A 26776-nucleotide genomic window follows, 5' to 3' on the forward strand; every position below is an offset into this window, starting at 1 on the left:
CTGATCTCATGAGAATTCACTATCATGAGAAAATCATGAGGGTAACCAACACAAGATTCAATTACTTCCCACTGGCTCCCTCCCATGACACATGAGGATTTTGGGAACTACAGTTCAAGATGACGTTTGGGTGGGGACACAGCCAAACCATATCACCATGCCATCTAGTAAAATGGTCAGGCACTTTTAGACATACAAAATTGACTATGTAGACTGTATAAACCAAGTCAATGGAGTAAAAATAAAAGAGAGTCTGTGTTTGGTATAGAATCCGTTGAAATATGTGAGGTTCAATCAACATGCTTACTAAGAAATAGCATAATTTAAATTACTTCTTGTGATGCTTAGAAAGAGACACATTTTTAGAGCAAATTGCTGACTTACAAATCACTATCATAGACAACTGTTGGAAGAAAATTTTTCACCTGCAGAATGAAGTGTGCTCATGAAAGGTACACCTATTGGTTTTAGATCAGTGGGGTTTGAAATAAAAGCATTTAATTTTTCAATTTTAAAACAATCACGTTGTGGACCATTTCAGAAAGAACTAGAAGACCTGAGAGCCTGGGGGCTCATTCAGAGTCATGTTTTTTTAAAAAAATATGGAAACCACTAAGTGTACATTCACCATCAAATCCTGCCCGAACTCTTGGGAAGGTAAATCAGCTACTAATAAAACTTTGTTGCAAACCAGAACTCTATCAAGAAATAAAGGAAAAATCCAAGGTAGAATACATTGATTTGATTTTCTAATAGTAGAAACATTTAAACATCACTGTTGTGTTTTAATCTCATTTGAAAACAAATGCAAATTTGACAACATGAGCACTCACCACTAAGGGGTGTAGAATATATCTAATTTGTTACCTAAGAAACTTGAAAGGAACTAGTAGAATCTCTCTTTAATTCCCATGTTAGGGTGGAAGCTCCCCTAAAACCAGGAAACACGTGTAATGACTTCCTGTAGGGGGTGCACGGCAACATATTCAAGCTAATGTAGAAGATATTTGAGGTCGAGGCATGGAAAAACACTGAGGCGTGGTGTGCATGTTGTTTGTGCATGAGACTATAACTCCTTGTCCCTGAAAAGAGGACAGGGAGTAGTATGTGTGATAAAGAGTGCTGAACACAGCCTCCTAAGAATGTGGTTTGAGTGTTTTTTACAAGGTCATATGTGCCTCCTGACCCGACCGCAAAGAGCCACCTGGTGGATGTCTTTTGTTCATCTGAATTGTAGTTTAAACAAGCTCTCTCAATAAATATTCGGGTGGATGGATCCTGGGGTGGCACTCTCTCAGAAGAACTGTTCCCTGCCCCGTTCAGCTGGAATTGTCTGAGTACTTCATTTTCAGCTCACTGCAGCTATAAGCTGCACTTGCCTGTTTACGTCTGAGCTCAAAAGACATTCATTAAATCAATAAAAGAGATTTAAAAGAATTAAACGTTTTTGAACTTCCATACAAACGTGCCTCTTACATACCTAAAATAAATACAAAACAGATAGGGACAGGAGGCAGGGAAATTCTGGGCAGAAGAGAATGGGTTCCCGGTGAGAGCCCCGCCCTCAAGCCAAAAAGTGTGCAACCACGGCCCGAAGTGAGAATTTACATTCCTGTTTTCCCACTCGACTGCTGCCTTTTCCAAAACCACCCATGGCCTGCCCTGCACCACATCCTGTGCCCATAAAAACTCCAGGCATAGCTTGGAGAGGGGAGAAGCAGTTGGACATTGGAGATTATGGTTGCACAGCAGACAGAAGTGGCTTGACTTCAGAGGGACAGCTTGATGGCAGAGCTTTGGAGAGGATTCTGGCCGGGGATGACGAGACTCCTGGGGAAGATTATCTTCCCACTCCATCCTGTTTTCAGTTCCCCTTCCTGCTGAGAGCTACTTTCACCAGCAATAAAATCCCCTGCATTTACCATCTTCATTTTGTTCATGTGACCTCATTCCTTCTGGACGTCAGACTGTTGCGGGATCAGGAGGACCAGAGAGAGACCTTGGGGTGTATACAGGAGGATATCTTTATTATTGAGTGCACTCTGACCCAGTAGACTCAATGTCCAAGGACTGGGACTGTAACAAAGACAGCACTTGACCTTCATACACACTTTACAAAAGGGGGTGGGCTAGCTTGAAGCAAGCTTACAGTGGCGTGAAAGCAGGGATACAGAGTCAGGACAAACTCAGGACTGCACATGACCATTGCCAAGCAACCCTGATGTCTGTTATCTAAGTTTTGCTCTGAAGTGCCTTGCACTGGTTTATTTCATAACCTTCACTACGGTGCCCAGGTAGCTATAGTTCAGACCTAATCAGGCTTCTCATGACCTTCATTGTACTTTTTGGATAAAACACAATACTTGAAGTCACTAGTTACAGAGAACATGAATCTATAAACTCATTCCATAAAACAAAGGAAAATTTGTTTTTCTTCTCCCTATGTTGAGGGAGTGCTGGGAGAGTCTCCAGAGCACATCAGATACTATTATCTATTATCACGACTTTTCCTGGGTCTGGGCTGTGCCTGTTGCTGCCTCTGGGACCAGTCAGCCTAATATATTTCTCTTTCTTTTTAATTTTATTTTCCTTTAATTTCCCTCCTCAGGACAAGAACTTGGGTGCCATGAATGTGGGTGCAAAAGGCTGTCACACGGACCCTCCACTGAGCTGTTAACACTTACGCTGTCCACGGATGGCAAAGCCAAACAGGCAGTGTAACACTTCCTCTGGAACTTCAGCGGTTGCAGGCTACCCTCTACTAGATGCTGCCGTGGGGCTGGTATGAAGTTCATTCTTGATGGAGCCCAGAATTGCTCGCCCTGGCTCCTGTACCTGCTCACTTGTGCTTCCCCTCCCACAAGGGGTGAGCAGCGAGTGAGCAGAGTTCACCCCTGCTGGCCCAGAAGCAGCCGGCTAGTTCCAGCACCAGTGCACTCCAGTTCCCACCTGTGAAGGGGTCAGGGAAATACCCTGTTTCACTAAGACACTTGTAAAGAAGTAGTAGGGTCTTTGTTTATTTCCCATGTTGAGGTGGAAGTTCCCTAAAAACAAGAAACACGTGTCACAAGTTGTCTGTTCACCTCTGACCTCAAAAGACATTTATTAAATGAATGAGAGGAGATTTAAAATCATTTAATGTTTTTGAACTCCTACACAAATGTGCCCCTTGCATACATAAAATTAATACAAAATCACATTTATTAATTATGCATTTTGTGTCTCTTTGTGATCCCATCTTCTGTCATTTTACAACTACATTTAAAAGATAAAACACAACTTAAGGGAAAAATGAAAATAAAACTTGTCCTCATACACTAGATGTTTCTCAAATGGATACTATCTCTTTTGATGATAGCAAGAGTGTCTATACTCACAAACAGCAATATGTTAAGCACATCGTCTATTCACAGAAATAGTACAAGTTATAGAGAGGAAATGAAAATAAAATGTTTCATTTGATAGGAATGGTGAAGCAGGAAATGAGAAGAGTAGAAAATGAACAAAGGCGTGCTTTTCTTTTTCTATCACTAAACATTAAGTGATGCCAATTTGTTATTTTCTTCTTGGAACTGCATGGGTAGGGTTTTGGAAACCGGAAACTGCTGGATCAAATAAGGTTCTTGGCTTATGCACTTCTAACCCTGTTTCCCCCATTCCCTGGGGCTTCAAGATCATTCACACAAAAGGCATGCTTTTGAATATTAGGTAATATTTTCTCCTGCTGGTAATTTGCTCTGCAGATTGCAATGCTTCACGTTCCTAAGGATTGACAGAATGTTGCTCTTTAGGGATAAATGTAGCCCACTGAGAAGAGGGTCAAGACGAAGGATCAAGATTCAATTAGATGTTTCAGAATTTACATGAGATATTATCCCATGTGCCTATCAATATTGCAATCCAGCAAGAAAACAACACTCGGTTAGATGTTTCTGGAACTGCACTAGTTTACTTATCCTGATATCACAAGATAAGTGCTTTTTTCAATTCTATTTTACCTTCAGATTATTTGGAAAAACTAAAACAAATTCAAACAAAACAAAACAAACTACAAAAGTGAGACAAGGCAGTGAATGGGGATTCTGTCCCAGTGCAGATCCCGGGGACTCTCTTACTGGCATGATGAACGGTTAATAGCTCTGTTGCACTGAGGAAGTAAAATGCATTCCTCCAAAAAATGGACCAATGAAGACATAGCTTGGGCCTTAAGGTCATGTCAACCAGTGGTTGAAACCACAAGGAATACATGCAATCTGAGTGCCAACTGTCATCAATACAACAAAGACATTTGAGATGAGGATGAGTCCCTGAGTGGCATTTAGCTTCCTCCCAGAGAAGTGAGCCTTGGCTGTCTGCATCGGAACCGTCAACACACAGCCCTAGGTGGTCTTCACTACCCAGCTGTTGGGACTCAGAAACCCATACTCCAAAATATGGTACTTTGATGTGCTGAACTGAAGAAGAAGCCTCAAGGTCTCTCTCATCTGCTCCCACTCCCTCTTGTCTGTCAATCCTCTGTGACCCCCAAAGCACAGGAGGAAGTTGTTTTCTGAAGTTGTTTATCTGCCCAGTGTCTGGACCCATCAAAGAAGAAAACAATGACCTCTGGTCCCTTCCCCGAGATTCTAGTAACTGAACTCATATCGCAGGAAGAAAGACTGAAGTCTGTCAACACACTTGGACAGACGTTTGTGACAAACCACTATCTGCTCTGCAAGCCCAACAGACTTTGTTCTAAGCCACTGTATGTTCTTCAAGCCCACTTAATTCCCTAAAAATCATTTACTGTTCCCCTAAGTATCACCCAGGAGTCCTCACCTCCCTTTCCTCTAGGAAGTAGAGTATATAAGCATATCTACCCCATTAAGTTATTGGGTAATCATTCTCCTACTCCTTCCTGCCAAGCTATCCACATTAAAGGAAATTTGCATGCCTTTTCTTCAATTATTCCGCCTTTTTAAAGTTGAGTTTTCAGTGAACCCTCAGAGGGGAAAAGGGAAGTTTCTACTAGGTGCCTACACAGCCAACAGTTTTGACTAACTCTTAAAGGATAGATTTTTGCACAGTGTTCAACCCGGAGCCAGGAACAAAGCACAGGTTCTATGAGTTAATAATGATGAGAAAATAACTCAAGTCTAAGGGGTGAAAATAGGAAAACCTGTCACCTTAATACAGTGTGTATTTTCTACAGTGGGAAGGAAAAAGTGTGGGCAGATATCTAATAGTTGCATATGCAGCTGAAAATATAAAGTAATCTAAATACCAGATCCAAATGCCAGATTAACAATTCTTGCAGTAAGAATCATCCACTAATAGTCCCAAATTTTATTATAAACCAAGTAAATGTAAGTAATGTTTTGGCATGTGGTTTAAAAAGTGAATAATTTGTGCAGATGTGAAGAATACACTTAAAGTTAGAAAAACTAGACCAAAGTTAGACATCAAACATCTTCATCATCCTAAAAACAATTTTATCTTCCCAAACGTACTTCATCTCAAACGAGCTATTTTACCCACCTCTCTTCAGCATGGGGTTTATCTGTGGTCTTGTAACTAGAAATTATATGACATTAAAAAAGATTATCAACTTTATCTTTCCCTTCTCTGTTAAAAGTCATCATTTTTAAGTAATTATAATAAAAGATGAAAATGAATGACATTTTGAAACACGTCAAACAGCAGCATATGTTGGCAAAGATGCTGAGAAAAGGGTGCAGTTATACACTGTTGGTGGGAAGGTAAATTAATACAATCTCTATGGAAAACAGTATGGAGATTCTCCAAATGACTTAATAGAAGTACCATTTAGCCCAGCAATCCCACTTGTGGGTTTCTACTCAAAGGAAAAGAAATGGTTCTATCAAAAAGACACCTCCACTCATATGTTTATCACTACACTATTCACAATAGCAAAGTCACGAAATCAACTGAAGTGTCCATCAACAGATGACTGGATATATAAATGTTTATATATGCCACAGTTTATATATCCATGGAATACAACTCAATAGTAGTCATAAAAAAGAATGAAATTATGTCTTTTGCAGCAACATGAATGAAACTGGGTGGAAGCCACTACCCTAAGTGAAATAACTCAAAAAGTCCAATACTCATGTTCTTATTTATAAGTGGGGGCTAAACAACAGGTACACGTTAACATACAGAGTAGAGACTACAAAATGTGAGGAGGTGGAAAGAGGAGGAAAGGGCATGAAGGATGAAATACTACCTACCGGATACAGGTTCCACTATTCAGGTGATGGGTACACTAAAAGCCCAGATACCACCACTATGAATATACCCATATAACAAAACTGAATTTGTAACACCTGTAAATTTATAAACATTTTTTAAGCAAAAAATAAAAGGCAAACAAAAGTGTGTTTTCTTAAAACATGTTATTATTTTGTTCTTAATTTTATTTCTTAAAACATGTATTTTGTTAGTAAGTATATATATTTGCTAACAAAATAGTGGAAGCAAATACAAAATATACCATGTAGCTGTGAGCCCAGGGCCCTGTAAGGGGCATGCTTGCATCATGTAATTTCTGACCATATGACAAATGGAATGGATAGAAGCTAGATACATATACAATTTTCTCCTTTCTACAAGTTCACAGTTTCAAAGAAATTTCTTAAAGTCTTTCCCTGGTCAAAAGCATGGAAATTTAATTATCAGCTCAAGTTTGCTCTGAGATCAAATGGAGACACTGGGGTTGTGAACAGTCAAATTAAATTCTAAGCTAAAATGCCTCTGAAAGTAACAGATAAGGAAGAAGAAAGCCCTGGGAACAGTTTAGTTTAGTCTTCCATGTCAGGATGCTGAGGGGTACATTGACATGTTTTGTTTGATTGTTGTTTAGTTTGTTTATATGATCCTTTCAGGACCTTTTCTACACTTTTTAAAGAAAGCATCCCAGTGAAGTATATGACAACTTCAGACTTCATTTTTCTTCTATTTAAGATGAAATTCACATAACATAAAGTGAACCATTTTAAAGTGTACTGTTCTGTTCAATGGCATTTAGTACATTCGCATTTTTGTGAATCTGTCTCTAGAAATTTTTCATGTTCACAAACTGAAACTCTGTAACCATGACACGCTAATTCCCTACAGTCCTGTTCCCAGCACCAGCAACCACTAATCTATTTTCTGTCTCTGTGAATTGAATCCAAATATCCATCAAATGAAAAATAGATAAACATAATAGAATATGGTCTATCATACAATGGAATAGTATCCAGTCATAAACCAGCATACAGTACTGATTAATACATGCTACAATGTGGATGAACCTTGTAAACCTTGTAAACATTTTATTAGGAGAAAGAAACGTGATACAGAGTGTATGATTTCACTTATATGAAATATAAGATTTTGTGAATACACAGAGATGGGTTTTTAAAAGTTACTTTATTTCTGCCACTCAAGTATTACCACGTCCATTCCAATACTGCAGGATATGCAATACTGAACATGCTCTAACATGGTGACGTTACAAAGAGTCAATTAAATCACAGATAACATAATGATTTATTTTATTGTGATACAATATAGATAATATGAAATTGATCATTTTAACTAGTTCTTTGGTGTATAATTGAGTGGCCTTAAGAACAGTCACATTATTGTCCAACTGTCCCCATCATCCATCTCCTGAACATTTTATACCTTTCCAAACTGAAACTCTATCCACCAGGAAATAATTTTCCATTCTCTTCACCTCCCAGCCCCACACAAACACCATTCAACTTTTTGCCTCTGTGAATTTGACAACTCTGCGTCCTCATATTGGTAAAATCATACAGCATTTGTCCTTTTGTGACTAGCTTGTAGCTTATTTCTCTTAGAATGATGTCCTCAAGGTTTATTTATGTTGTAGCATTTATCAGAATTTCCTTTCTTTTAGGGCTGAATAATATTCCATTTCAGCAGTGTGTCTCTGTGTGTGTGTGTACACTTTTTTATCCATTCATCCATCAATGGACAGTTGGCTATTTCAAAAGTTCAGTTTTTAGCTATTGTGGATAACATGGTTAAGGATTGCACATACAAATATCTCTCTGAATTCCTGCTTTCAATTCTTTTGAGTATATACCCAGAGGTAGAATTGTTGGATCACAGATGGTAGTTCTATGTTTATTTTTTTTAGGAACAGCCAAAGGGTTTTCCACAATGACTGTACCATTTTACATTCCCACCAGCAATGTGAAAGAGTTCCAGTTTCTCCACATCTCCATCACAACTTCTTATTTTACGTTTACTTTATTAACAGCCATCCTAATGGATATGATTTCCATGATCTGAAAACATGATTTCTTGTGCATTACTGAGAATGTCAACAATTGAGATTTTCATTGTACTGGCCCAGGCTCCCAAGACTCAACAATGAACGAAACAAACAACAATTCATGCCCTTGAAGGGCTGACATTCTGGTGGGTGGGTACTGATTGGAAGAAAAGCAATTGAGTTGCAGTATAATTGTGGCCAAGATGGTCATAAATTTGATTGGAAATTGGATCCACTTCTGCCACTGTCAAGTTTTGTGACCCTGACCACAAGCCTTCATTTCTTCATTTGTCAAATGTGGTTGGTTGTCCAGGCCCATGGGAACACGTATGACGACATAAACCACTTTCACAACACTGGGGGCCCCTATTTCAGCCAGATCCAAGAGAATCTGCTCTCTGTTCACAGAATGAACACATCTAAATCATAACACTCTATCCTGCATTTTTCTTCTGTTTTGTCTCTCTTACATTTTCTTTTTAGGTTCTATGGTGATTTGAACTTGAGGCTCAGTTTCAAATGCATTCCATGTCCAGTTATTCCAATGCGATGGAGAATCACAAAGTGAAGCAAGTGGGATATATTGCTAACCATGAATAAGAGGTTGAAATGTCATGTTCTGATTAAGAGCAGTCAATTAGGGCTAATTTCCCATAGGAGTACAGGTAAGTATTATCTTGCCTACAACTTGCAGGTGAGTGACTACAAAACTTGCATTTATCTAGCAACCTTCAGTACCATTGTGCTGACTGCTGAGATCAGGAAATATCTCTTTGCTGCCTAGTTAGTGTTGTTCTCATGAATTTGGGGGTGGGAGTGGGGGTGCTTCCTGCTTCTAGACCCCTACCTTTAGACCTCCTGGATCTCCTCTATGAACCTGCAATTTAAAATGGTAGCCCCTAGCTCAATCGGCCTCCAGGACTCTAACAAAGACCCTTCCATCTGTTATAATTGATGAATGGGTCCGTAGTTTAGTGATCCTTCTGTATTAAGTATTTGAATTATACTTTTGGGACAATATGAATATATCAAAATTCTTTTATTTTTTATTTTTATTGATTGACTGATTGATTGATTGTGTGGACAGAGTCTTGCTCTGTCGCCCAGGGTGGAGTGCAGCAGTGGTACAATCTCAGCTCGTAGCAACCTCTGCCTCCCAGGCTCCAGTGATTCTTGGGTCTCAGCCTCCCAAGCAGCTGGGATTACATGTTTGTCATACCATGCCCAGCTAATTTTTGTATTCATAGTTGAGATGGGGTATTGACGTGTTGGCCAGACTGGTCTCAAACTCCTGGCCTCAAGTGATCCACCTCCCATAGCCTCCCAACATGCTGGGATAACAGGCGTGAGTCACTGTGCCCAGTCTCAAATATCTTTTTCTACATCAATTTAGGGATTACTCATTTCGAATCGCAGTAATCTCTATTTACCAAACAACAAGAGGAAGGTTTCAAATTTGAACTTCAAATGAATAAGCTCAGGATAAATTACAGGCAAACACTACTAACTTCCTATTACTGGTATATTCAAAAGTTAAATGAAAATTCCACTGCGAATCAAAGAATAGTAAATGGGACTCATTAATAATATCCTATTTGTACTCTTCCATCCATATCTTAAAAGTGTTTAATAATCTATTAATCTATACTTGCACCAGAACTATTATTCTGCAATATAAAGTATCTCAGAGTCAAAAGGCTTTCCTAAATATGATAATAAAAAGGAAAGAAGTTTTGGTACTATAAAAACCTGCTGTTAATCTTACCCACAAGATACTTTATATTTAAACCAATAAGCTTGCCAACCTGTGGCAAATGAGAGCATTCATGCTGGCCAAAAGTAAGGCAAGTTTATTTCTATTCAAGTGAATGAATCTCTACCAATACCCAACATCTCAAATTCAGAAATATATATATATATATATATACACACACACATAAACACACACATATGTATCTGCTTCTACAGTAGGAATTTCTGGCATCATCCTAGTAAAATTTTTAAAAGTCTATAGAACTTCTCTATAATGGCCATTTTTATTTTCACCAGTCAAACACTCTGCTGGAGATGCAATAAGATGATATCATCTGAAAGAAAAATCTCTCTCCCGCCGATCAGTCAATTAAGATCTCATGAGGTTTAGGTATCGTTTTTCTCCATCTAGGTCCTGTAATCCATGGCCTAAAGTTGGATCTCACGAGAATATAGGTCCTACCACCAGTAGGGGTCAAGGCAGCGTCTGTGAATCAGACACCATTAACACCATCTTCTGTAGAACACCTGACTTGTCTGAATGTTACGTAATCTTTACTCACCAGTCTTTAAAACCAGGAAAGGATGTTACATGATCTCTTCATGGTACCGTGGGGTGAAGAGAAAGTAAAAACAAAAAATAACACCATCTCACAAATCTGGGGTTCTGGCAAATCAGATATGTTCTAAAGAGAAGGCTATGAAACAGTTGAGTTTGAAAAAAAAAAAAATGAGGCACTACAAGGCCATTCATTGCATTAAAAGTCCATGAGTCGTTTTAAAACTTGAGATATATTTGAATAAGGCCCTTTTTTAAAACCTGCATTAATCTTTGATTTTAATTTTTAGGAACCTCCATTTTCAGATGGCACATGCCCAAATTGCAATTCCAAGGCAGAGCATTAATAAGCATTTGTAATCAGACTTAATAATAGAAGGAAAAGGTGGGAAGAATATAGCAAGGTAAAAGGTTTTGCTTTATATTTATAGCCTGTAATTTAAGAAGGAAGTGTGAAATATAGCTCTGCGTATTGCTGGAGCAAAAGCACAAGTTTTGTGGCCAACGGGGAAAAACGCTTTTACTCCCTGTCAAACTGATGGAGAAGTTTTAAAGGCTCAGGAAATAAACTTTTAGATACTGCATGACTACATTATTTGAAAGCAAAGAGGATACAAGAAGGAGATGAAGAATCCCAGACTGTCCTCAGATCTTCTTGCCAGAGCGTGGCCTAGCAAGGAGAAAGCCAGGTGGCATCCTGAATACAGTGGCTGTGCACACATATGTAACGAAAACATCTGAAACACCTACATTCATACATATATGTTGCAATAATGATGTGATAGGTGGAGTGGGTTGAGTAATATCCTCCAAAAATACACGTCCACCTGGAAACTCGGAGTGTGGCCCTATTTGAAAATAGGGCCTTTGCAGATATAATTAGTTAAGGACCTGCAGATAAAATTATCCTGAATTGAGGGTATAGCCCTAAATCCAATGACTGGTGTCTGTATAAGAAAAGGAGATGACACATACAACAGAGGGAGGAAGGCCTTGTGAAGATAGAGACAAACACCGAGGCCACCAGAGCTGAAAAGGCAAGAAAGGATGTCTTTCTGGAACCACCCAGGGAAAGGCAGCCCTGCCGACAGGTTTATTTTCAACATCTGATTTCCCAAACTATGAAAGAGTCAATTTCTCTTGTTTAAAGCCGTCACATTTGTGGTCATTTGTTATGGCTGCTCTAGAAAACTAATAAATGGAGATTACAGGATCATTTAGAAAACAGGCCAGCCAATTGCAAAATTCAGCAGAACTCTTAGAAAACCATGGTTTATGGTCTTTTCATAATGAGACATTTAAAATACCAATGAAAAGACCTAAAGAAAAAAAAATTCTACCATAGAACTCTACTGTTTTGCTTTTATAACTTTCACAATCTGTTAAAACTATAAAGATACGTAGATTTTTGTAAACTACAGGTTTCAATTCAAGATCAAATGCATGCCACAAATATAAAATATCTCCATTCCAGCTAACCTATGTGTAATGAATTATGATACAGGTATACATAGATATTTCGGGCAACATGGAATCTTCAGTGTTTGTGAAAAAGAAACAGCTGCTAAGTGTAAAGAGTGGAAATAAACACGGTTTACATGAAACTGGGCATTCACTGATTTTGAGAATCAGGAGTTCACTCAAACTAAAAAAAAAAAAAAAAGTGTATGAGTAAACAGATTCACTCCTTTTTTAATTAGCTCGCATTTTGCAATTTGGAGCCAAAAATCCTGCAACGGCTAATCGTCCATAAAGTGCTTATTGTCTGGTAGATACTAGGGACAGAAAGGTAGTATGAGCTATGATCACAGCCCTCAAGGACCTTAGAAACTGGTGTCAGGAAGCACACCTACAATTCCAGCATTTTGGGAGGCTGAGGCCGGTGGATCACCTGAGCCCAGGAGTTCATGACCGGCCTGGGCAACATGGTGAAAACCCCTCTCTAAACAAATATAAAAATTAGCTGGGCATGGCGGTACATGTCTGTAGTCCCAGCTTCTCAGGAGGGTGAGATAAGAGGATGGATTGAACCCAAGAGGTTGGGACTCCAGTGAGCTGTGATCATGACACTGCACTCCAACCTATCTGAGAGAGCGAAGCCTCATCTCTAAAATAAAATAAAAACAAATCAATTTAAAAAAGTGAACATCCTGGCCAGGCACAGTGACTCATGCCTGTAATCCAAGCACTTTGGGAGGCCAAGGCGAGCGGATCACGAGGTCAGGAGATCGACATCATCCTGGCCAACATGGTGAAACCCCATCTCTAGTAAAACACACAAAAAAATTAGCCAGGGCATGGTGGTGCGGGCCTGTAGTCCCAGCTACTCGGGAGGCTGAGGCAAGGGAATCGCCTGAACCCGGGAGGCGGGGGTTGCAGTGAGCCGAGATCGCGCCATTGCCCGGCAGCCTGGCAACAGAGCAAGACTCCATCTCAAAAAAAAAAAAAAAAAAAAAAGTGAGGATCTTAAGATGAGAACTTACCCCAGTTCACCTGGATGAATCCAGGTAATCATAATGTTTTTTTGTTTGTTTCTTTTTTAAGATGGAGGGTTAGAAACAGAGAATGAGATCTAAGATATGTAGCCAGTTTTCAAAAGAAGACAGACAGACCAAGGAAATGGATTCTCTCTTCGAATGCCAACACATTTGGGACTTTTAGCACCCAGAACTGTGAGATAATAAATCTGCATTGCTTTTAATTCCCTAGAGTTAACATTAGAGTTATAACAAGTTGTGATAACTTGTTATAGCAGCAATAGGAAAGAAACAAATACAGATAGAAAGAAAGGGATGTTTTTAGTGAAGGAGAGAGTCATCAAGAACTCCAAATGGTTCTGGAAAATCAAAATCAAAATTCAAAATTTTCCAGCAAATTGAACCCTGAGAGTGCAGAGTGCAAGGCACTAATAGAAATGATAAGCAGTTTCATGGAGTAGAAGGGGCTAAATTCTGATCGAAATGGGTTCAAGAGACAGAAACAAGAAAAACAGTGCACCCAGACAGGATGTCAACTTTTTTGTTGTTTTGAGGGCATAGGGGCCATTATTTTGCCTACTACAGTGTCGAGAATACTTCAACCTCTCAATTTTCTTGCTACCATAGTAGATGCACTCTGCTTATTGTTTTTCATCTTTCCACACTCTAACTATTGGAGGGTTGAAGGCTCTGGGTCTTAGAACTTTTCTGCACACTCTCTCACATAGAAATCTTGTTCAGTTTCTTGGACTTTAAATACAGAATGCGACGACATGCAGCTTGGTCCTCTCCCCTAAACTCCAGACTCACATCTATCTGCCCACTCTCTTTGTCTGTCTGATGATTAATACGGGATTCAAATTTAATATGCCCAACCTTGAGCTCCTCATCCCCTAAACTTATTCCTCCTATGGTCTATTTCTTTTCTTTTCTCTTTTTTTTTTTTTGAGATGGAGTTTCACTCTTGTTGCCCAGGCTGGAGTGCAGTGGTGCGATCTTGGCTCACTGCAACCTCTGCCTCCTGGGTTCAAGCGATTCTCCCACCTCAGCCTCCCGAGTAGCTGGGATTACAGGCACCCGCCACCATGGCTGGCTAATTTTTGTATTTTTAGTAGAGACGGGATTTCACCATGTTGGCCAGGCTGGTATTGAACTCCTGACCTCAGGTGATCCACCGTCTCAGCCTCCCAAAGTGCTGGGATTATAGGTGTGAGCCACCACACCCGGCCATATGGCCTATTTCTTGTTGTTCTCAAAGTATACTTCTAAATTGGCCAGTATTGTCCTGGAATCTTCTCATTCTCTGCCACCCTGTATCCAATCTATCAGCAAATCCTGTTGGATCTGCAAGACATTCAGAACAACCTTTTTCTTTTCTTTTTTTTTCTTTGCATTCTCACTGGTACTGCCTTGGTTTAACCTAGTATTATTTGGTTATAATTTAGTCCCTAGGATAGGAAAATTACTTTGCACCTGTATGTTTTATCCTCTAGGGTTCATTTCCATAAAGCTAATAACTTATTAATCTTGGATTGGACAAAAATAAGACAATTCTACTAGAACACAGCACATTTGTTTTTGTATCACTGCTGTTGTGCATGTACATATGTGCATATTCATGCTTCTTGTAGAACTGCCTGTGCTATTACAGGCTTGTAGGCAAATGTCAGGGGAAAAAAAGCTGCAGGCCAGAATATGTATAGTAGTCTTACTTTGTTTAAACTTTATGAGTAATTTGTGGGGTACTTGAGATGTTTTGGTACAGGCATGCAGTGCATAATAATCACATAGTCTTTAAACATTCCGCTCAGATTGCCTTTTAGAGATTTTTCCATTATCCTACTCGAAAGGACTAATTTCCTTGAATATATGCAGATACTGACAGAATTATCACCAGAATCCTAATTCCAATGTACTTGAATTTGGCTCTCAATTTCAATGCTTATCCCTGGAACTTTCCATCATCCCTTGGGATACTCATCATACTCTTATTTTCATTTAGAGCACAACTTACGTCCTTCTGTCCCCAAGGAGAAAGAGGGCACGTCATCCTCATCGACTAAAAATGATCAACCTTTCACATACTGGATGAGAAGCAAAATGAAGAAAACAGGCTGAAGAGAGAAAGGGCTGGTGTCTTTCAGAATTAAGAATCTTAAGAGACTGTTTTGAATGCAAAACTTTCAAATCCAGAACATTTTTAAGGCCTATTCTCTGTGACTACTAACTCATGCTCAAATGACATTCTACATTCAATTAACTGGGAATTATATATTGATGGAATAGATACTTCTGTGAGTTTTGTTTGAATATTTTGACTTCTAAATATGGTTTTGCATGTAAAAATAAAATTTCAGCTTCTTTAAAGAAATCCTGAATCGTTTATAAATAAATCAAGGAGAGTCTCCACAGCATGACAGAGGCCGGATGATGCTTTTGTGTATTTGGGATTGGAAAAAATAAGTCTTTGAAGAGAAATCTGCACTCCCATGTTCACTGCAGCACTAATCACAACAGCTGAAATATGGAATCAACCTGAATGTCCATCATTAGATGAATGAATAAAGAAAACGGTGCTTATACACATAAGGAACTATTATTCTACCTCAAAAAAAGGAACGAAATTGTGTCATTCAGGACAATATGGATGAACCAGAGGACATTATGTTAAGTGATACAAGCCAGACACAGAAAGACAAATATCACATCATCTTACTTATATGTGGAATCTAAAAAAGTCAAGCTTACAGAAGCAGAGAGTGGAATGTTCTCTTACAGAACTTGAAGCTTGAGGTGGAGAAGAAAAGGGAGATGTTGGCCAAAGGTTACAAAGTTTCAGTTAGCAGGAAAAAGTTCAAAAGATCTGTACAATATGGCAAACATAGTTGAATCACAAGGCATTGAATATGCGAACATATCTAAGAAAGTAGATTTTAAGTGTTTGCACCACAAAAACAAGCATTTGAAGTAATGCACTTGTGAATTAGCTCAATTTAGCCATTTCTCAATGGATACATATTTCAAAACATCACTTTGTACATGATCAATATATTCAATTTTTATTTGATGACTAAATGAATACATTAGGGATAAAAGCACTAAACAAAGAACATTCTTTTCTACCTTGTCTCCACTCCTCCGTTGATTTTCTTTTGACTCTTTTTTAAAAATTTGAGACAGGGTTTCACTCTGTTGCTGAGACTGGAGTGCAATCACAGCACACTGCAGCCTCGAACTCCTAGGCTCAAGCAATCCTCCCGCCTCAGCCTTTCAAGTAGCTGGTACACCAGGCATACATCACTACATCTGGCTAATTTTTCTTTTTCCTTCCTTCTTTTCTCTCTCTCCCTCTCTTTCTTTCTGAGACAGGGTCTCACTATGTTGTCCAGGCTGATCTTGAACTCCTGGCCTCAAGGGATCCTCCCACCTTGGCCTCCCAAAGTGCTGGGATTACAGGTGAGAGCCACTGTACCCAGTCTTCCCCTGATTTTCCTTGCCCAATAAATACCCTTCCATCTGATGTCTCGCTTATTGTTGGGTCAGCTGAGGACCGGGGAGCCTCTTTGCTCTGCTGTTCCCATCAACTCTTATGTCAATGGCACCCTCCTGGTGAGAGAGTCCTTATCCCACTGCAGTCACCCCCATCTCTGCTCCATTTGCCTCTGAGGTCCTAAGGACAAAGCACTCATCCTTCATTTCCCTTGATCTTCCCATCCTGAATAAATCCAATGAATGCAGTGGGCTTTTGAGCCACTAGGAGGCAGAAGAGGAAAGTCCAAGCAAATGATCATTCTGAGAGCAAAAAACGCCATCCTGGTTTTGTTTGCCCCACAAAAGATCTGTCCACACCTATCAATCTGCAGCCACAACAACCATGGGATTACAGTGTTTCCAAGTGTGTATTCAATGCATCAAAACCTCATTATAAAGAAGATGACGATGAAAAACAAGACATTGTGTTTGGTTTTTTTTTTTTTTCAAAGTGTCTTGGTTTTCCTTTATCTGATAATTTTTGGATTAGAGGTTGCCCTGTCTTCTCCAATGTGTTCATTCTATTACTGTGTTATCTACAGCATGGACCCCTGCCAACTCCCCAGGCTGGCTTTACCGATAACATCTGCCACCCAACCCACAAAGAGTCTTATTCTAAAGGCTCCCATTCTTTCTTCCACCTTTTGCTACTTCCTGGGTTTGAGTGCTCACACACACCATTCATCTTGTCTCAGGATTTCACTTTCTCACCCTTCTCTCATGCTTCTTTCACGTCTTTACTTTTGTTTATGTATTTCTCACTAAGTGCAATGCTTAACTTTCCTTTCTCCTCATTTAACTTTTTGCAGTGTTTTGTTTTAGTAATGCCTGGGTCCTCTTTTCAGACAGAGAGAGGGAATTCTTCCAGTCAAAGTCAGCCATTTAGAGATATCAAATCAGGGGGAATCTGAGACATTTTGGTTAGAGGAAGAGAGGAAAGGTATGCTAATGAAACCAGGAGAGTGGCATCAAGGTGTGCTGACTCTCCAAAAAGGAAATTATGCTTTCTTTTTTAGCATATATGCTTATGAAGTTTTGATTTGATATAAAAGATGTGTTCCATTTATCATTTCAAATAAAATCCTTCATAAAGCATTAAAAAAAAGAAATATTGTTAGAAAAAAGAAATAAAATGGCAAATGTACCAAAAATAGAGCAACTCCTCTAACTTCTAAAGAGGAGAAGAACTTACAGGCCATTTATAAGATAGCTTGACATTTTTCAGCAGATGTGCTTCAGGGAAATTATAGGGACCCATTGAATTCCCACTAATGTCAGATGCATGTCACATAAATGCAAATCCATGGAATTCGGCTGTAACTCTTGGGTAGAATGTATTAGTCCTCTCTTCTAATGATTTCCAGGCTTCTTTTGTTGAGTGGAATATTATACAGCTCACACATATCACAAAACTATAAAGGTGAGACGACTGGCTGATGTTGCAAGAATACTTCAGAGCTCAGCCCACCCTCCCTCAATTTCAGAGGAAAACCCTACAAGGGAGACTAGAAGAGGGAAAGCGAACACATTATTAGGCTGAGCGAATGCATATGGGTTAAGTCACCCAAATTATGACTACAAATGCTGTTTCTGCTATGCACATCGGTTGCTTTTATATCAAACCACTTCTGTCTTATATTTAGTTATGACTCCAAAGCTCCTAATAGGTTTATTCAATGAATGGTCTTAAAGAGAAAGACAACTTCAGGAGACCATGACACAACCTACCCTAAGATGACAATTTTCAGGATAGCTATAATATCTGAAAAATTGTAAGAAATGCACCAAAATGATCATTTGACTCAATTTATGCACACGAGAGAGCAAGCAGGCAATGACATGGGAACTGGGGTTTGGACATCAAATTTGCTGATGAAGCACTAGTTCTACAGCACTGAAGAGTTTTGATGTGACAAATGCCATTGCTGTGGTTAATGCCACCATCACCGTGAGCCAAAGCAAACCAGTATTGATTGAATGGAAATCAACCAGCCTTCAAGGACCCACTCTGAGGAACTTAAAAATACACTGTAAGCATCTTATCACAACTGTGTATCCTGATCAGCAGTAAGAACTTTTTTCGCATAATGATAAAAGCTACATCTGATGCTAAAGTGATATTCAATCTCTTCACTCATTCCATGGTTTACTAATTCATACTTGACATTAATTAACAAGACTCTGGATGCATTCTGAGTGGTAAGTCAGAGCTCTGGCTTCAGTTAGACCTGGGTTTCAGTCCCTGCTCTGACTGCTGGAAGGTGTGATGCCATGAGTAAATCCCATCACTTCAAAGCCTTCGTCTCCTCATAGGTGGGACACAAGGTTAACTCCGCCAAGGGAGTTTATGAAGATTAAATGAACTAATATCTGCCAGTCACACTGAGGCACACAATGAGTTGATGTTACATAGTTGGAACTCTTTCGAAGCAACAATTAATTTCAGCATACATGAAGCATGAAGTCATAGGATGACCAAAAAGGTGATAGTATCATGTGAGCTATATGGAAATACATATTTAAATGGAGGCAGATGAAATCCAGTACAGGTGCAGACTTGCACTTGGAGACAGTTGGAAGGGGGAAGGTAAGAATAAGTTCCAGGTGTTTCCATCAAAAAGCATGAGCAAGATGCATTCTCTTTTACATTGAAGGTTGTTGGACTACTATGAATGAGAAAAAAAAAAAACAAACCAGATTTGGGAGAACTCAAGTTATCGTAAAGTTAGGAGCTAAGATGGAGAGAAGAGTATTTACTGATTGAGTAATGACCTTACAGGAATTCAGATTTATCAGATTATCCTCTGCAGTTTCTGTCTGGAGGTGATTGTTCTGAAAGTTTATTACCTGGATTAATGTCTAATCTTCTTAGGGGTAAATGATACGTAAGGATGTTGTGAGGTGAATGGGTGATAGCGCATAGGTACTCAAGTGGGTAGGTGAGACCAGGCAAATGCCCAGCATGTACAGCTGAGCAAGGATTTTGCTGGCTTCTGAGCAGACAGGAACACCATACACCCTGGGAATGACTAAGCTGAGAGGTACTGGTGAACTTCAGCTTTTCCAAATTCTTGAATATATATATGTCAGAGACGTTTGAACCAGAGCGCCTCCATCTTGAATAGGAGCTGGGTAACGTAAGGCTGGGACCTACCGGGCTGCATTCCCAGGAGGTTAGGCATTCTTAGTCACAGGATGAGATAGGAGGTCAGCACAAGATACAGGTCACAAAGACCTTGTTGATAAAAGGATTCGGTAAAAAAGCCAGCCAAAACCCACCAAAATCAAGATGGCAACTAGAGTGATATCTGGTCGTCCTCACTACTCATTATATGCTAATTATAATGCATTAGCATGCTAAAAGACCCTCCCACAAGCACCATGACAGTTTACAAATGCCATGACAATGTCAGGAAGTTACCCTATATGGTCTAAAAAGGGGAGGAACCCTTTTTAGGAGTTGCCACCCCTTTCCTGGAAATCTCATGAATAATCAACCCCTTGTTTAGCATATAATCAAGAAATAATCATAAAAATAGCCAACCAGCAGCCCTCGGAGCTGCTCTGCTTATGGAGCATCATTCTTTATTCCTTTACTTTCCTAATAAACTTACTTTCACTTTACAGATTTGCCTCCAATTCTTTCTTGCACAAGACCCAAGAACCCTCTCTTAGGGTGTGGATTAGGATCCCTTTCTGGTAACATACACGCCTTTCTAGTGACAAGGGTGTACAACAGAACACATAAGAAATCTGTTTACAGAAGTGTAGCTTCTTTAAAAACAAACTGAACACCAATTCAATCAGAAGACATTTCATGTAGATATAAATAATTACTTTATAGCTATGATGATATGTCTCAATTTGCCTGGAACAATCCCATTTTATTGATAGCACATGAGCAACTCTCAAACATGTCCTGGATTGGATCATAAATTGTATGGCCAATGGCTAGCAAGACTGTATAGCACACTTCTGATTATTAAAAAAATAGCAAACATGATGATCTTCTGATTTATTTAACATCTAGGAGTGTCTTGTAATGATTTTTTTAAATTAACATGGTTCAGTCTGGATGCCAATATTTGATAGATATTAGCCATTAGAGATTGGGTCAGCTACAATTCTTACTGTGGATAAACAGTAGTATTAATACAATGTATAATGATATCAATAACACTAGAAATTGTAGTGTGACTGGGTATAATGGTTGCTGCTGAGAATCTATGAAACTTCATCTACATGAGTCCATTAAACCTTTTTTAAAGGTTATTTTTTGGCCGGGTGCAGTGGCTCACGCCTGTAATCCCAGTACTTTGGGAGGCCGAGGCGGGTGGATCTCCTCAGGTCAGGAGTTCGAGACCAGCCTGACCAAATGGCAAAACCCTGTCTCTACTAAAAATACGAAAATTAGTGGGACGTGGTGGCGGGCGCCTGTAATCCCAGCTACTGTGGAGGCTGAGGCAGGAGAATCGCTTGGACCCGGGAGGCAGAGATTGCAGTGAGCCGAAATCGTGCCACTACACTCCAGCCTCGGCAATAAGAGCGAGACTCCATCTCAAAAAAATAAAAAAATAAATAAATAAGTTTTTTTTTATCGACAAGTAATTGTACAGATTATATATTAATGAGGTATTTTGAACCATGGAACTTTTATACTGTACAACAACCTTGCAAGGGAGAGACCACTGCCAGTACTACACCTAAGGAAAGAGTCTCAGGAATCGCTAGCTGACTTTCTCACGGTGGGGGTAGAGAAAAGATGTTAGCTCCTGTCTGTCTCCAGCTGCAATCTACATTCTTTCCAAAGCCAGCATTCCGCTTCTATTATGGGCATGTTTCATGTTTTTAATCCTCTCTTTTGGGTAACAGAAAATAGCATTTGTTACTCCATAAAAAAAAAATCTTAAAACAATATTTTTCCATTCCTCAGGTAGGAAGATAACATTTATGCATTTATGACTTTTATTGGAAGAAAAAGAACTCAAAGAATATTTCAACCTTTTGCCTAAAATTGTATCTACTTGTATGAAATGCACTCACTGAAATGATCATTGCAGCGCCTGCTGTGTATTTTATTTGCTCATCTTTTTAAATATCTGAATGCCAAAGGTTTAAAAACATTTTTTCAAGACCGATAATAGGAGTTTCCTGCAAACAAAAAGTTAATGCCGCCTAGCCGTTTTCAAGAGGACAGTAGTAAATGCAAGATCCATGATAAAAACCAATGCAGTCACATTTTAAAGTCTCTATCGTCCTGTAAAATCAGCAAACTTGGCACATTTCATTCCATCAAATGAAAGGGGGTCTGTAGTGTGCTTGGCTGTTCCACACTAGCTCATTGGAGGAATGTAAATAGACCAGCACAGAGATGCTAAATCGCTTCTTTTATTTCTTCCCCACCAATTTTACAGCTCTCTGTTATCTCATGACTTTTAAAAACTCTCCATAACAAAAAGTAGACTTATAATTTTTCAATTAGTTTTTCTTTCCTCTAAAAAAAGTGTGTATAATTTCCAGGCTAATTTGCAAGATGTGCAATTGATTCATGAAGGGACAAAACTGATGAAAAATCAGTGTAGAGTTGCTTGATACAACTGAGCTTTAGGGGGAAAAGGAGATCAATTTCTTTCGAAACTCAATCTTATCAGACACATCAATCCATCACACATGCAACAGAATAGTCTGTGATTCCAGCAAAGCAAGAATTTTCTCGATGCCCACTGCCTCCTTCAGAAAAGGATGCCCAAGCTTTCTTCCGTGTGGCCCTGCTACAGGCAGTGCACACACTGCTCCCTTTGAAGAAGGCCTGTGCAGTACCCTCACACGTACTTTCCTCCTTCCACCTCTTTGTCAGAATGGACCTTTTGTAAAATATCAAGAAGCACAATTTCCTGTTTCCAACACTAGTAGTCAAAGCAGCTCTCCAGCGCCTCTGAAAAATACTCAGTGAAGCATGCAATTATCGCTATGCAAAGGTTCAGACACATTATTCTGCCAAGATGTGGCTCACAGAAAACTACAAAAATTATAGGAAATAAAGCCAACGATATAATAAGTTTTTTGACACTAAAAGGTTTTTTGGTGGTGTTTATTTTCTTCAACGCAGAAACCAGTCTGGAACCTTGAGTTCTTTATCAATGTTTCAAAAGACATACCTTTAGCAACACCTGTGACTGACTTGCATTTCAAAGTAATAAATGCATTTCTCCTAACGTTTCTTACACCACCTCTTAGGGTTTCTCAGCAGTTCACCACCTCTTAGGGCTTCTTACAGTGAACGTTTTCACATAGGGAAAAAAAAAAACACTCAGAATGAAATGAAGTCATCTGATTGAAAATAAAATATTCTTGGCAATATTTAACTATTTGAAGAAAACACTTTTAGTCATATTTCTTGTTTGAGAGACCTCCTTTAGTCCATTTTATTTTGTTTTTTATTTTAACTAATTATTTTATTGTTTATTTTATTTATTTATTTATTTATTTTTTTGAGAAAAGTCTCGCTCCATTGCCCAAGCTGGAGTGCAGTGGTGCTATCTCTGCTCATCGCAACCTCAGCCCCCTGGGTTCCAGAGATTCTCCTGCCTCAGCCCCCTGAGTAGCTAGGATTACAGGCACCTGCCATCAGGCCCGGTTAATCTTTGTATTTTTAGTAGAGACTGGGTTTCACCACTTTGGCCAGGCTGTTTTCGAACTCCTGACCTCAAGTGATCTGCCTGCGTGGGCCCCCCAAAGTGCTGGGATTATAGGCGAGAGCTACCATGCCTGGCCTCCATTTTATTTTGTATTTCATATTGTATCATAATCACAATGCATTTTTGCCTGGAAAACAAATGTTTTTACATAGGTCTAGGAATATTATTTGCAAACTAACCAACACCAGGAAAGGCCATCTCAGAAGGTACTGAAATCTTACCCTGAAGACGTATAATTTTCCAACGTACAATTAAAAGAAGATGAATGACGGTCGGGCGCGGTGGCTCACGCCTGTAATCCCAGCATTTTGGGAGACTGAGGCGGGCAGACCACGAGGTCAGGAACTTGAGACCAGCCTGGCCAATATGGTGAAACCCCGTATCTATTAAAACTACAAAAATTAGCTGGGCGTGGTGGCATGAGCCTGTAGTTCCAGCTACTTGGGACGCTGAGGCAGAAAAATCACTTGAACCCAGGAGGCAGATGTTGCAGAGGCTGCAGTGAGCCGAGATTGCGCCACTGCACTCCAGCCTGGGCGACAGAGTGAGACTCTGTCTCAAAGAAGAAAAAAAAAAGAAAGAAAGAAAAGAAATGAAATATCAAAACATGGAGGAACTAAACTTGAATTTCCATGTATTCAGCCTTTAATCATAGATCATCAATGGAACAAAAGCCAACTAACAGCTAAGTTTCCTTGCATGCAAATGCAATGGAACCAAAACAACAGATCTTCCAAAGGCTCAACATAATCAGTTAGAGAATTGGATAAGATATTTTCCTCCACACAATATACTGATTCATAGAATGACATAACCAGAAAAGAAAGCTAAGATCTATGGCCATTCCCAACCATGATATCACCAAATATGTGTTCATTGTACAGGTCTATGTAGACAAACATATATTCATTGAACTCCAAGGGAGAAACATACTTTAAATAAAATTTCATTTCATCTTGAAGATCTTAAAGTCTGCATTGTTTTGAGGAGGGATTCAGGTTCCACAAAATAAAATTATTGGATCAGAAATTGCAAGCTAAAAAAAAAAAATAAAACAATAAAATGACCATGTTGCACGAAGGTTGTAAAAGGAATAAACATATCTGATCACATAAAGTAAATACCGTAAAGTGGAATTAACCAGGAACTGGAATAACAGGATTCAAATCCACGAGCCCTGTCAAAATAAGAAGTGGACCTTTCATGTTTCCTGTTGCTCAGTCATTTACATGATGAAATCACTTACCTAGTATTCCCAGACGGTAGTTAATAGTGATCACGATGACATTTCCGTAGCTGGCCAAAATGCTGCCGTCAATCATGTTGCCGGTGCCCTCCATGTAAGATCCCCCATGGATATAGACCATAACCGGCTTCTTACTGTTCTGATCATGAATATCTGGAAAAAAAAGCCAAGTAAGGAAACACAATAAAGAATCACACTGACTCACCAATGCTCAATTAAGAACAAAGGAGATTCACTGATTTCCCTATTTTGACTTGAATTAAGCACATTTATTTTTATGGATGATATGACCCTTGATAAGAGTTTCTAAGGAAAATGATCAGTGCTATTACGTTTTCTATTTATGGAAATGGTATTTTAAGAAGCATACAGACATTTGGCATCCTCTGCTCATGTAAGCTTCTATATATATCTAAAGCACTAAAAGAAATGGTTTTAGGTAAAGTACACATTTCCTAAATTTTGCTCAAACCCTAAAATGTGATTTAAATTGAATAAACACATGGAATCCTTGACAAAATATATTTTATATTCTAATTAAGTATAAAATCAACTTCAAAATTATAATTAATTTTAATATAGTTGCATCTTAGTTCGCAGGTGAGTGTACAGATTCATCTTCAATTTAACAATAAAAACATAAGAGTAGTCGTGAAGCTATAAACTATCAATAAGGGACAGATAATGACAAGAAAGCAAAATCAATAGTTAAAAATTAACAGAACAGAAATAAGGAAAAAAAAGGAAGGATGTCTAAGCAAATGTCTTTGTTCCAGTGATTACAGTAACATACTAACATACTTAAGTGACAAAAATAAAAGAGATGCAATAAAAAATGGCAAAATAATCCAAATTATTTGAATGCTTTATATTTTCACAGGGACTATAAACTCCCATTGTGACTTGCAACCAAAAATTCCTCTTAATAATTTACTTTATTATTTAAATTAACAATGATGTAAAAACAATGATCTGTGATGATAGGAAGCTGGGGACCATCTGTAGGGCCTGCTTTGTGAAAAGTTATGATTAAATAAACTGTTTATAACATTAATCAGCAATTAGGGCTACATTTAATCTTTAGAAGACTGACCTCACCTATAAATATTTCTGGATACAGATATGTGTGTGTGTGTATGTGTGTGTGTGTGTGTGTACAAACAATTTAAATATCTTTGTTACTAAAAGAAAACTCAAGTATGTATGCATATTGATTTCCAATTTTTTCTTCAATAAAGTTTTTTTTCCTCATAATTCACAGGGACACTTTTGAGATATTGGAAAAGAATTCTGAAGATATGAATTACCATCGTTTGGACGGTGGCTCCAATTTGAATGAATTACGATCACAATTTTCCTGGGTGTACACAGAAGACATGACATACCCACTGGTCACAGTAAAGCACACAAAACAGTGTCAAGTTACCCAAGTATTTCTTTGCAGATATTTAATCCACGGCAGAAAAGTGGCTTTTATTTCTCATATTAAATTCAAATATAAAGTAAAAATCTTCTATTAATCATTTATTCATCATATGCTACGGGAAATGTCTTCTGCTATATGAATAAGAAATGGCTTTTCTCCTGATCCACTGCTTCTTTCTGATTCCTAATTTGCTGTTTTTGGCCTCATTTCTTTTACCATTACCAGCAGTTGTCTAGTAAATTGTGGAAAAAAGGGTAAGTAGAGATTTTGAAGGGCTGCTTTAAAGTCCACCCTTGGAAAACATGTGAGATTAACATCTCTAACCTTTCATAAAACATAGAACAAGACTCTCTTGACCTTGTGGAAGTAATAACCAGTTGTCATATTAATCATGAAAATTAGATGGCATTTCAATGGTAATAAAGATTCACTGGGAACATTGTGAAAACAGGTCCTAATTATCAAAGGGAAATGCATTAAAAAGAGAAAGCCAAACAGGATGCAAATTATAGCAGTATAAGATATGAGACAACAAAAGTTTATTTCATTTTTATGTATTTGCTCAATGCTGATAAAATGTCAGGCATTCAGAAGCCCTTATCAAAGAAGGGGCTACCTGAAGCAGGTGTAGATTTTGATCTTCCATGGCCATCAGAATTGAGATCTCTCAGAGAGCTACTTGAGGCAGTGACAGCCCTATGAGCTCAGTAAAAATACTACTATTCAAAATGTTAAGGGAAGACTGGGCATGGAAAGGGTGTTGGCAAGATTTCTTTTCTTGGAGAACAGTTGAT

The 26776-nt window shown here is 38.7% G+C and overlaps 1 protein-coding gene across 8 annotated transcripts in view; it reads right to left on the reverse strand.

Moving 5' to 3' along the window:
- Window positions 1-26776, reverse strand: part of NLGN4X (neuroligin 4 X-linked) — a 347891-nt gene that overhangs the window by 114783 nt on the left and 206332 nt on the right. For all 8 annotated transcript variants that reach the window (XM_005592910.5, XM_005592905.5, XM_074029051.1 and 5 more), the window contains one exon: window positions 24557-24709. In XM_005592910.5, coding sequence (XP_005592967.1) covers window positions 24557-24709 — 153 coding nt within the window. The remainder of the gene's footprint in view (window positions 1-24556; window positions 24710-26776) is intronic.

This window comes from Macaca fascicularis, chromosome X (genome assembly GCF_037993035.2).
Source record: "Macaca fascicularis isolate 582-1 chromosome X, T2T-MFA8v1.1".
Taxonomy (NCBI): Eukaryota; Metazoa; Chordata; class Mammalia; order Primates; family Cercopithecidae; genus Macaca; species Macaca fascicularis.